The 12,931-nt window shown below is 37.4% G+C and overlaps 1 protein-coding gene across 2 annotated transcripts in view; it reads left to right on the forward strand.

Moving 5' to 3' along the window:
• TBC1D12 (TBC1 domain family member 12) overlaps positions 1-12,931 on the forward strand; it is an 85,836-nt gene that overhangs the window by 61,098 nt on the left and 11,807 nt on the right. For both annotated transcript variants that reach the window (XM_054033540.1, XM_054033539.1), the window contains 5 exons: positions 5,956-6,073; positions 6,452-6,558; positions 8,531-8,611; positions 11,648-11,742; positions 12,188-12,259. In XM_054033540.1, the coding sequence (XP_053889515.1) occupies positions 5,956-6,073; positions 6,452-6,558; positions 8,531-8,611; positions 11,648-11,742; positions 12,188-12,259 (473 nt within the window). The remainder of the gene's footprint in view (positions 1-5,955; positions 6,074-6,451; positions 6,559-8,530; positions 8,612-11,647; positions 11,743-12,187; positions 12,260-12,931) is intronic.

The raw sequence follows: 12,931 nt of genomic DNA on the forward strand, positions 1-12,931 counted from the left end.
ACAAAACTTTATTATTCTAAATATGTAAACCACAAGATAGGATCTAAAAGCCTTTGAGCTGCCTTTAAATTAGTCATATAGGTAGGTATGGAAATTGTCACCATCAGGCCTGTTGACAGCAATTCCGGGCCCCAGGGCAGAACAGTCAGTGGGCCTCCTGGAAAGTGATGGCTGAGGTTTACAACACTACTTTTTATCCTATTGATAACACATTAGAACCCACTAAATGTAAGTTGTGGTGTTGCTTGATATAGTTAACTTTTTTTCCCAGTTACAGTACCAATATTAAACAAATTTTGAGTCTAAATGTAAGATGTAGAATTTGTTATTTTGAATTGTGTATTTAAATTAAATACATTATGGAATGAAATTGGAGGGCAACAAAAATGATTAGGGGGCTGGGGCATGTGACTTATGAGGAGATGCTGAGGAAATTGGGCTTATTTAATCTGCAGAAGAGAAGAATGAGGGGAGATTTGATAGCAGCCTTCAACTACCTGAAATTTAATTCTTTATGGGATATGAAGGATCACATACAGTACAATTACTATGGAAAAGGAAGTTGACAAAAGCATACAACACACATTTTCATTGCTAGGAAAAATATTGGACTTTATCCAATTTTGACAGGAAAAGTCATTTATATGCATGTGCTGAATGTGGGGCTTTGTATCTTTGGACAGAGACCAGTCTTATTGATTGTGATGTACTGAACTGCCTGAAAATGTCATAGCCAAAGATGCCATCCTGAATATTGCTAGATATTTTTTTAAGATACAAATATGTGAAGGGACAATGGCATTCACTGAATTTTGTGTGTGCACGTGTGGTGCTGCGCTTGCGATGGCTGATGCCCAGCAAGCTGCTGCTGGGCGTGCTCTTCTGGCATGGCCAGGGCTTCCACGTGCCCACCTGGCTGCCTTCGCCACCACCAGTACCGCCCTGTGGCCTGTCTGGGCAATTGCCCCCTTTGCCCTCCCTCTCCCCCAACCCCCGGTCGGCAGGCCTGGTCACAATAAACCAAAATTATTACTACGTATAACTTCCTTTGCAGTAGCACTGAAAACTCTCAGTAAGAATTACGTGGAACCTCCTGTCCCAGTAATTCCTTTCTAGTTCTATGTGAATGCAGTGTTTGCAGAATCAAGCCCTAAGTTTATGATGGCTTACTATTTCCCAGGTGGTGAAATATGGTTATATATTTTTCCTACAAACAAATACAAGTGTAGCATCTTGTACTATTGAGTGTCAATTGATGAGAGTAATTTGTATAGAAAATGCACATTGACTAACGTAAGAGCCTGTGTACCAAACAAAATGTACTTTAAAAGGCTGTACAAAATAAAATATTCGTGTTCACAATGTGTACGCAAAGGGTCGAGTTAAACTTGTGTGTACTTAACTTTGGCAGTTCTGACTTGTCAGTGCTTAACCATGTAAGTTTTTAATGTAGCTTTTAATTTCCTAGAACTTTTCTTTAATAATAATAAATTAATTAATTTAAAAAAAAGGCGCTAGACACTATTAGGATGCCCTGTCCTATCCTATAGTAAGGAGCCCCCCTCTCATGTTCATTAAGACCTGCAAAGTGTTACCCTACAAGATGTATGGAGACAGAGGGTAGGTCTCTATAGCTTGCGTATCCAAAAGATGCACAGTGATTAAGGCAAGGGACTGCAGAACTCTGCCCCATTCACTATACCTCTTGCAAAAGATGCACTACATGAGATGAGGACTCCTGCAGACCTTGTTTTTATTAACTGTGCATGGCCTGATGCACGCTTTATAAAATGCAATGTTTCTTGCATACCGTTTTAGTGCATGTGGCCTAGTGTATGCTAGGTAAGGTGTGCTGCATAGCTTACCTTCAGCTTCAGTAAAAAGTGGTTAAAACAAACCGTGACACTTCAACTGAATATGCCAGATTATCAATGGCTTTAACACAGTTGAAAATCCAGATCAGTTTTCAACAGAATACTATTTCCTTCAATGCTACAATGCATCTCAGTGCAAGGCCAAACTTCAGTATTTTACCATTAGCCATTTCAGTGCTAGAACTTTCTCTCGCTTTTTTTTTTTAAACAGAGGAGAATAGTGGATCTTTTTTATCATAGGAAAATAATTTTGATCTTTGTACAATCAAAAAATAATTGAATTGAAAAAATGTTTAAGCAAAACCGAAGTCCTCTTCCTGGCAGGCAGACAGCCTGTTAACCTGAATCCCGATAGGTGAAAGTTTCAGAAAACTGAATAACTGAAAATGGGTTTAGAATGCAGATGTTTGTATTTTAAACTTCACTATTGTTGTTAATGCTCTTGTATAATTTACTGTAGTTACACTGGGATTGATGGAATTCTCCAGTGTGTAAGAAGTACTGTAAAGTCAGATGTTCAGGACTAGGGTTACCAGATAGCACCTATGAAAAAACGGGACGGAGTGGGGGGTAATAGGCACCTATATAAGAAAAAGTCCCAAAAAATGGGACTGTCCCTTTAAAAAGGGACATCTGGTCACCCTACTCAGGACATACAGCTACAGTAGAGGTAAAAAACACGCTATTGGTAGAACATGGTTTAGGACTCACTTTACTAGACATTTTGTATACAGCCGTGCTAAAGGAGTGCTTCTAGTTTGTATTAATTCTAATTAGATTTCTGTTGGTCCAAACCACTGGCTCTATTTAATTAACTTGGAAATTTGGTGGTAACCTATAATCTTTGAGTAGATGACTTTTAACCTTGTGGGGTTTCTCTGAAGATTAATTACAATTCTGATAAGCTTAACATCTTCTAAAACAGATAATTTCCTGGTTTGTCAGAGACTTTGCTGTAAGAAGAGAGCTTGTGTGTGTGTGTGTGTGTGTTCAGTAGACCATTTTCAGGAGTTTTCTTCTGAGATTATTTTAATGCAAACACTTTATCAAATTATACAGTACTGTGCAGTAATCTAAAAATAGATTGCCACTCGTATGACTTGCGGAGAAATTCCATACCTCGAAAGTTCTTAAATTTTGAAAACCAGCAGTAGATGTTGGGCACTATTCTTTCAGGAGTATTTATGCCGCCACTGGACTAACAGCCAGTTGCTTCCTGAAGACAGTTGGACAAAGTTCTCTTGGGATTGTGAATTGCTGATTGGCAATGTGCATGATGGCTAAACAGGCAGTAGCAATGTTTCTACCTCTGCTCCTTAATCATATCCTGTAAAGAGAGACTATATTCTATTACCTTAAAACAAAATACCTTTTTTTTTTTTTTTTTTTTTTTTTTAATATGCTAACTTGTACCAAGGAACCTCTTCCATATTCAAGAATGAAAGCAAAATATTAATGTGTTAAAGAGCAGCCATTTGATTTGTTTATATGGAATCCCACACAATACACATGCTGGAAGGGAGTGTCTGCTTTGAAAAGTGACTACAAATAGTACCTTCTTACTGGACAGATCTGTCCTTGTGCCTATTGAGGAACGTCTACTAACTTAGTGACAAAAATGAGCTATTACTGTGCTCTTCCTCTCATTAGCTCAGCAGAGTCAAAATAATCTTATCAACAGAGTTGTTTTCTAGGTTCCAGTGGAGAATAATGAAACAAATACGGTTATTTACAAAATTAAAGATTGTGGGATGCACATGCAGGTGAAGGAATATTTTTTTTCCTCCAAAACTTTTAGACTAGGCTGGTACATGGTAGAATGTTTTACTTCTACCTCTTCGAAGCTGCCATCGTTTGCTGCAGATTCTCAGCTTTCTGTTTCTGTCTGTTCCTCTTTTAAAAGAGACAAGCACGAGTGATATAATAGCAGGAACAACAATGCATGCTGCAACAGGGGTATGTCGAGAAAGATAAAGAAGTTGTATTGGAAAGATGAGAGAATAGCTTGACAAAAAATAAAATCAAAGAAGCATCAGTGGTGGTATCATAAAAGCAAAAGATGGAAGATTTTTAATGAAAGTAGAACAAAAGGAACAATAGAATATTTTAATGAAGTACTCAACCAGTCAGGGCCAACAATTCTAATTGATGGATGTGAAGAAGGTGAAGAATTTTAATAGCTCAATGCTAGAAATTTCAGAAGCAGAAAGAGAGGAAGCAATTAAGCAGCTAAAAATGGCAAAGTGCCAGGTCAAGATAAGATCACTGCTGAAATGTGTAAAGCTGGGGAGCAGGTGGTAGTTCATGGAAAAACATAAACTTTGTGATACAGTTTAAGGGCGAGAATTCTACCCAGAGGAGGAAAGAAAGGTGTGATCTGTAAATTTCCTTCCCTCCCCCCCCCCCCCAAAAAGGAAAACCACTGATAAGCAACATCTGGCGAGGAATAATGCTAATTTCCATACCAGAAAAGTGTTCTGTAGTGTATTATTGGGAGAGGAAAACTGTTCATAAATGAAAACCTGCATCCTGAGCAAGTAGGCTTTAGACCAGAAAGATTGTGTACAGACTACATCTTCACCCTGAGATGATTGATTGAGAGAGGCCTTGCTTACAGGAGAAGATTAATCTTGAACTTTATAGATTTCACCAAAACTTTGGACTGCACTTATAGAGAGTTGCTATGGAAGGTCTTGCGACAATATGGGCTTTTTAGAAAGATCGTGACATGGGCCAGGATGCTGTATGAATGTTCAAAGTGCTGTGTAAGGACACAATAGAGAGACTGTCTGATTTGATATAGTCACTGGAGCGCAACAGGGGTGCATTTTATCACTTTTCCTCTCCTGCGTTGTGATAGATTACGTGATGTGAAAAGCATCATGAAAGGAAGAAACAATTATATGAAATAGAGGAAAACTTCAGGATCTCACCTTTGCAGATGATGATTTCTATTGGACACATGATGATGATGATTGATGATGCTATGAAAAAGATCAGTACCAATGACAAGTGTGAGGCCACCAAAGTAGAATTAAGAATTATCTGGAAGAAAATGAAAGTCATGATCATTGAAGGAGGAGTTAGCAGTATATCTTGGAAGCACAGTGGAGCCTTTTTCGATGCTAGCAGCTGTCCGGAAAAGCAACGAGATTCACCCAAGAGCCAAGATAAAGTTCTGTGGTGCCATTGTGACACTCACATTATCTGCTTCTGAAACTTAGCAAATGCCAGAAACTTACAACAGGAAACTTAATCCATTCCATCAGAAATGCTTGTGAAGAATACTTGGTGTCTGCTGGTGGGATAAAGTAACCAACACTGATGTATGGCACAAGGGACTGGCCAGCAGATTGTAGAAACAATGATTTGAGAAAGAAGGTTGTAGTAGTTTTAGACCTATTGTACAGATATCAAAAAACTGTATTCCTAGACAAGCCCTGGGTTGGATACCACCTGAGGGAAGACAGAAAAGAGGAAGGCAATAGATGACATAAGAAAACCATTGAGAAAGATGCTGCTGTCATGGAAACAGACTATAATGGAGGAAGAAACATGGCATTAGATGATGGAAAGACTGGATTGCTTTGTGTCACAAGAGCATATAAACCCTCTCCCTGCTTCCCAATTTGACCCTTTTGGGAGTGATGTATGAAAAGGATAGAAGCCAGCTTGACTCTCAGGCCCCAAGATTGATTTGTATGGTTGGTTTTGGAGAAAAATATTTATGATAAACTGAGTACATTTGACATGGAAATCATTTAGCTACAGTAAACATAGAACACTGCATTGTTATTTTTATAGTCACTTTTTAAAGCAGGACTACATTTTAAGCTAACAATGAGGCATGTAAGAAGACCTATGTATTTGTACATGACTTGTCTTCTAGGGAAATGAGTTTATTTAAAGAACTAATTTGATAATCCCTGCTTTCAATCTCTAAAGCAGTTCATATGCAAATGTATTTTTCATATGTCTAACTCTGAGTCTCTGGAAAAGGTCAAAACTATCAGAATATTTAACTATCCAGCTCAGTGCTCCTATAGTATCATGCATTAAAAAGTTGTTGTCTATTTAACAGAAATTAAAGAAGCACATAAAAGGAAAAGAATAATGAAAGAACGATTCAAGCAAGAGGAGAATATTGCTAGTGCTATGGTGATTTGGATCAATGAAATATTACCTAACTGGGAAGGCATGTGAGTAAACACGGTTTTTCTAGTGTAAATCTAATACAAATGTGGTTTATTTTTCCCCCCTCTTCGAACACAGAGGAACTACCCACTTCATGTTCTTCCTCCATATTCCTGACCATATGCTGAACTGATCCTACTAGCCAAAGAAGGTTTATATCCCATCAATAGTGCTTCAGATGTAATGAGGAATTATTATAGCAACATGAGATGTTCCTTACAGTAGGTTGCTAGGCATTGTGATCTTAACCCTTTTCAGTCCAAGAGCATAAGCAGAGAGCTTTGAATTTTGACATGGGTAGTAGCTTGTCATGTTATTGCTAAACTTCTCAGTGAGGTCAGGAAACAGGAATTGCTAAATTTCCTTTTTCTTTTCCCCCCTAGGCGTACTACCCGAAGAGTTCGAGAATTGTGGTGGCAGGGGTTACCCCCAAGTGTTCGTGGGAAGGTCTGGAGTCTAGCTATAGGAAATGAATTAAATATTACTCATGGTGCGGGTCATGTATACGTACCCTTTTATGCAAAATTCTTTACTTTGTTTATCCAAACTAGTACCGATTCTCCCCCCCCTTGCTTTCCTCTGTTTGCTGTCTCTGATATGGGGGGATGATCCCTTTTACAGATCAGGTAAATCAGAAATCTTGCACTTTGCCATTGAATGGTTGTCAGCTTATATGAGGCTTTTTCTTTTAAAAAGGTATGAATAGAGTGAGTTTTTAATAGTTTTTAAAATGAAGAAAAAAGTCAGGTTCGAAGAAAACTACTGACATCTTTAGGATGTGTTCACTTGTTATAGAAATAATATTTCACAGCTTTATAAGCACAGTCCTTTGTGAGCTATGAGGACTTTTTGTTTCCATTCTAAACACCTCTTCATTGCTATGAAACTAATATATAAAAAGTGCACAATTTTTTATTCTGGAGCACATCTTTTGAGTATAAAGACACATTTCCCCCCAAAGATACATAAAGGAAAGTTTTTTTCACTTGTGGATTAGAGTAATTAAAATTCTAAGTTGAGAACTGAATTTAGGTATTCGATTTTTTTTTTTTTTTTTTTTTTTTTTTTTTTTTTTTTTGGGGCAGATGCAGGAAGAATGCTTGAATAATATATATACTTAAATGAGTGTGGTTATAATATGCTCTAGTGACCTCCCGCTCATTTAGAAAAGAATAAAAAGGCTGAGTTACGTGTTTAAAACTTGGTGCTAACTTCATTCATGCAATTTTTATACATTTTTATGCATTGCACAAGTTTTAAATATTGACCTGCTTCAAAACTATTTCAGTGCATCAGGCATTTAACCCAGGCTATCAAACTGAAATACCTGAGTGTTTGCAAGAGCATAATGACCAACTAAGTGCTATTCTATTCCTTATATATTGTACATACTATTAACGAGTATTCTGCCTGTGGTGGTTTTTTTAATAAAATGCTCTCATGGGTCAAGTGCCATGAACTGTTGGTGAATAGCAAATAAAACCCAGCAAATAAACTCTTTTTATATAGCTAAAAGACAGGTAGAAGACCTCTTCTAAATTCTGTTGAAACCACTACATAGAGGAAAAGCTCTGGTATACCATGCCAAAGCCAATGCTTAGGAAAGATGGCTCAATGTTTTTGTTTGATTTTTAAATTGCAAATAAAAAATAAATCTCCCAATTCCAAACACTGTAAAAGGAGCAGTTTGGGTAGGTCAAAACACGTCTGCGGGGGTAAAAAGCAATGTACAGCCAAACATTGGTTGGTTGCACCTTCACAAGTTCTTTATAATAAATACCAATTTTTAATGGAAACTTCAAAGTAAATTTACTAGCTTTTCATTCTAAAAATCGTAAGTGATAGTAATTCTTGAGCCTTAGATAAGACATGTAAATTTGATGAGACTAAGGGAGTAGGATAATACAAGACATGGAACAGAGAACAATTGATCACCATCCTCGTTATAACCGCTTTTAACATATTTGAAGACTTATTGACCCCCTCCCACAGTTGTCTTTTCTCAAGACTAAACATGCCCAGTTTTTAAACCTTTCCTCAGAGACCAGGTTTACTAAACCTTTTATCATTTTTGTTGCTATCCTCTGGACTCTCTACAGTTTGTCCACATCTTTCCCAGAACTGGACACAGTACTCGTCTGCTTTTACAAGTGGGCTTGTTTCAATAAACGTGTAATGAAAACAAGGATTTGTTTCTACACCCTCTTTTGTGATTTGAATATTCATCACTGAACAAAGCATAATATAGTAGATATTTCTGGAACTCTATATGTGTAAAAGTATAATGCAGTGAAATTTTAGTAACCTCATCTAATGGATTTTCTCATTTTAAGATCCTAGACCATAGATTTTTTGGGGGTGGGGGCGGGGGACAGTTGAGACCAGAGCTGAAGAGCTCTGTTTTGAATACATTTCATTATGGTTGTGTGTGTTGGCTATGGTTTTGCTCTGTTGTTTTGCAGAGCTCTATGAAATCTTCTTATCCAGAGCCAAGGAACGATGGAAAAGCTTCAGTGAGACAAATTCAGAGAATGATATAGAAGGTGTGTTCTTACAATGATAATACCAAACATGATTTGCAGGGCTTTTTGTATGGTTTGACATACAGATGGGCAAATGTCTGAAGGCTCAGAGGTTCAATTCAGATGAGAATTAAAACCTTCAGTGTGTTCAGGTGGTTTGTCCTTGATGCTTTTTTCTTGTAGCAGGTCACAGAGTGAATGCCCTCTAGCGCTCCCCATGCCAAGAGAGGTACCTGCAAAAAGACATGTTGGTGGGAGCAGTTTCTTAATGTCAGAATTAATTTTTAAGTGAATGTTTTTCCTTTGAGTCTTTGAAAATCCAGGACCAGTGACATCGTGTCTTTCCAGAAATCTAGGAGATCAAGCACAAAAAGAGCTGGAAGATCCTAAATTCTAGTACAATCTCTGCCATTTCCTAGCCTTGCTTGTATGGTTCTCGTTATCTCATTATCGCTTCTCTGCCTTCTGGCTAAGAGAGGTGAAAACATTATCTAAATGCCTCACAAACATAAATGAATGTGTCCATACAACAGCCCTGAGACGGGAAAGTATTAGCAACCATTTTACAGATGGGAAACAGATATGAAGAGATTGTGATTTGCCTGAGGTCTTCATCCCAGTCTGGTTTCTAACTGCAAGACCCTCTTGCCCCTCTCAGATCTGTAAAATGGGGATATTAACATTTGTTTATATACATACATCTGTGTAATTTTAAATCCTCTGCATTTTCCAGTTTTGTCCCATTTCTTCAGTTGCATATTGCGGGGATGGCTTACTTTTATTGTTGAAAAAATCCTTGTCATAAGTATTAATTTATTGTGCTGCTACTACTGAGATTTTTCCTCTAAAATGTCATTTCATTTAATTATTTTTGTTTTGTTGTTGTACTCTAAGTGGGGGTACTATTTTTGTAGAGGCTAATAAAATATTTACGGCCATAACAATCACTTTGTTTTTTCAAAACACAGCAGCTCAAAAATACAGCAGTCATGTGAAAGTGAAAAATATTTGGATGGTCTAAGCAGAAATGTGGACAAAAAGTTTCTTTGCCAGTAAATTACTCAGGGTTTCCTCAGTCCACATCTGTGACTAATCTGAGGCAAACTGTTTTTAAAAATCTTTGTGTATATGAGCATGACACTAAGCTTGATTATCTTTGGCATACATGTTTAAATTACTTTAATATCCTTTTTGCTTTTGTACTGTATTACCACCACCAGTTTGATTTTAATTTTTATTATTATTATAGTATCACCTTTCAAGCAGAATGATCACTTGCTTATTTTGACACCCTTAAAAAGGAAAAATGGGGCTCTAGCTCCGGCTTAACGTATTCATGTTGCATTTATGTTGCTTTTCTTATAAATGTCCAAGGGAAGTCCAAACCAAATAGACTTGAAGTATGTTTCTCCTCCCCCCCCCCCAATATTTTCAAGAGCAGGAAGATCCGTTAGTTGATGATTATGTAGAGAAGTCCAGAAAATACCAGAGATTTTACTTTATGTATTTAGATTGGCCTTAATTCTTTTAGCAAAATATTCTTCTTTTTTCACATCTTTCCAAAAGCTTTTCTAATCTCATGTATTTTCAAGTTTTCTCTCTTTTTCTCCTCAAATAACTTTCTAGCTTTTCAATGTTGGCAGGTACAGCTACCGCCTACTGGCTGTTATAGTATTTATTTTACTGACGAGCATTTATTAATGGAAACTGAAGTTTTTACTTACTCTGAATTTTATACACATTTAATAAGAGAAAATGAGATTTCATGACGTGACTTTTTTGTAGTCCAGTAAGATTAAAAAAAACAAAAAACTGTTAAGAGCCAACTTGGAATGAGTTACAGAAATTAATATTTTCCATTCTACTTGATTGATTGAAACTCCTGTTTTCACAGCAGTGCAGTTCCTTAAACCTGTTTTTAAGCAGATTGCCGTGTGGTATCTTGATGCTAAACAGTTCTTAGTGTTTGCTGCTAACCAGTTGAAAAAGTTAGTTGGCAATTCTTGAATTACTAGAGTGACAATTCTGGATTAGTAAAGTGGCTGTTAACTCTGGTTCTCCTTCATGACATTGCCTTCAGACCCTCACTATAGGAGTTGTGTGACTCTAACCATGTGACCCTAGAACTGATTTTCAACAGGAGTTGGCAGTTAAGAGGCATAATACAATATGGACGCTGCAAATTGGGTGGTGGGGAGGTCCAGGAGCAGGAGGGGATCAAGGCAGCAAGAACTTACTGTAATGAATCTTTTATCTTGTGTTGTCCTGATCAATTAAAAAAATCAGGACATGTTCCAGGTATCAGTGGGCAGAAACCTTCTGATTTTTTTGGTGAGAAATTGGAGAAACAAGAAAAGCCTGATTTTTTTTTTCTTTTTTTTCTTTTTTTCACTGATCTTATACTTATATAGTTTGTGGACACAGAGGTGAGGCAGTGATCTCCGAGACCGGTGGCATGGAAGGGTTAGGGTGCCAAAGAGCTTCCTCTGCCTGCAGCACCAATTGGGTATTCCATGGGCCTGATTTTAATGGAACTGATAAGATCTTTTATACTATGAATGAGCATTTCCATCCCTCTACAGTTAGGGTGCACTTTACAAGGGCTCAAGCAACGTCTGTAGCATGCCTTAGAGAGGTTCCTGTCTTGGAGGTGGGGGGAAGTTAAGGTGTGCAAGGAGGCATGCGCAGCCTCCAACAGACATTGCAGGCTAAAATATTCTAGGTTTGCATGCATAGGGTGCACATACACTTACAGCGAGATCCAGGTGGACAAAGGCATCTAAAAGAACTCCAATTATTGTAAGCTAAATAGCCTCTCTTTCAAAAAAGTTCTCTGAGTATGTTCCTAGGTATGCAATTCTTACAGTATGGCTTTGTGGAGGAAGTACATTCAGAGAACAAGAATTAATTCTTTTTTTCTCCTGTTTTAGACAGACAATTTCCTGAAGTTCTTTCTGTGTATGCATGTGACTTCATATTGACTAATAAAGAAATGTCTATAGAAGTAGCTGCATATTTTATCCATTTTCGTAAATGACTTTTTTTGTTTACTTGCAGATGCAGGTGTGTCTGTTGCTGACCGTGAGGCCAGCCTGGAACTAATTAAGCTGGATATATCACGCACATTTCCGTCCTTCTATATTTTTCAGAAGGTGAGAGGTTTAGAATCTGTTTCATGAAGAGGCCATAGCGTTGTGAATTCACATTTTGTACTGTATGTCAAGAGTTGAAGAGCTTGTGGTGTCATTTGAATGAAGTATATTTGATTGTGTGTTTGTCCATTCAAAATAACTGAAAAGTTAAGATGAGATTTTATAGCCCTTGAACTCAAGACACCATTTTTTTTTTTTTTTTTTTAATGTAGCAGTGGTGGTATTCTTGGCAGTAACACTGTATTAAGAATTGCTTTTTATAATTGTAGATCCTGACGCAAAATTAATGTGTATGGTGAAGTTGGGGATTCAGTGGTTACTAATAGCATAGTAATTTAGGGGCTCACCTTTGAGTCTTAAAATAATAATTGATTTAATTGGTTTAGTTACCTAGGTTGAGGAAAGCTTTACAAAAGTATTCACTTTTTTTTTTTCTCTCCCCAAGGGAGGTCCATATCATGATCTCTTGCATAGTGTCTTAGGAGCATATACGTGTTACAGACCTGATGTGGGATATGTAAGTATTTGCTCTATGCACTGATATATTTTTAATAATGCAGATATTTAAGTTGCAGTATATCAAAGCTTCTAGTTCTCTGAACTTTTATTGTGCTGTGCTACCAGCAGTTTTAAAAGTAATTCCCATCTTAATGAACATATGATGCATATGTCTCTGAAAACCTACTTGATGTTATGGTCAGCTATTACAGGTAGGGAAGTTCTGTAAAGAAAGTAGATTGTTGCTGTTAAAATGCTCTTTTTAAAAGTCTCCAAACATTATTGTCATCTAGATGAGATGGAGGTGAAACATGTCAGCAGGTAGAAACAGTGGGAGAAATGGATAGGCACTTTGACTTCTCTGCTCCTAGATTTCCAGGCAGCAGAGGTGTAAAAATTTAAATGTAGCTAACTATTTATATATGCACTTAAGGAGTGTGAGCTGGGGGCATGAGAACAAATGGCATTGGCTAACGGAAATGTTCCAGTTGACTCTACTGTGTAACTGGAATGTTGTCTCTGTTCCAATGTAGTTGGCTGTGCCTGAACCCTTTTCCATGTGATTCTTTTCCCTGTAGCAGTTTTTCCACATCTGAACAATGAATTTGGGGACAAACTCTGTCTTTGCTGAGCTAATGAGCTCTGCATCCAGCCTGTTGTCTTCCTTAAAGAGAGGGGGCATTCCAAATCC

Source organism: Malaclemys terrapin, chromosome 7 (genome assembly GCF_027887155.1).
Source record: "Malaclemys terrapin pileata isolate rMalTer1 chromosome 7, rMalTer1.hap1, whole genome shotgun sequence".
Lineage (NCBI taxonomy): Eukaryota > Metazoa > Chordata > Testudines > Emydidae > Malaclemys > Malaclemys terrapin.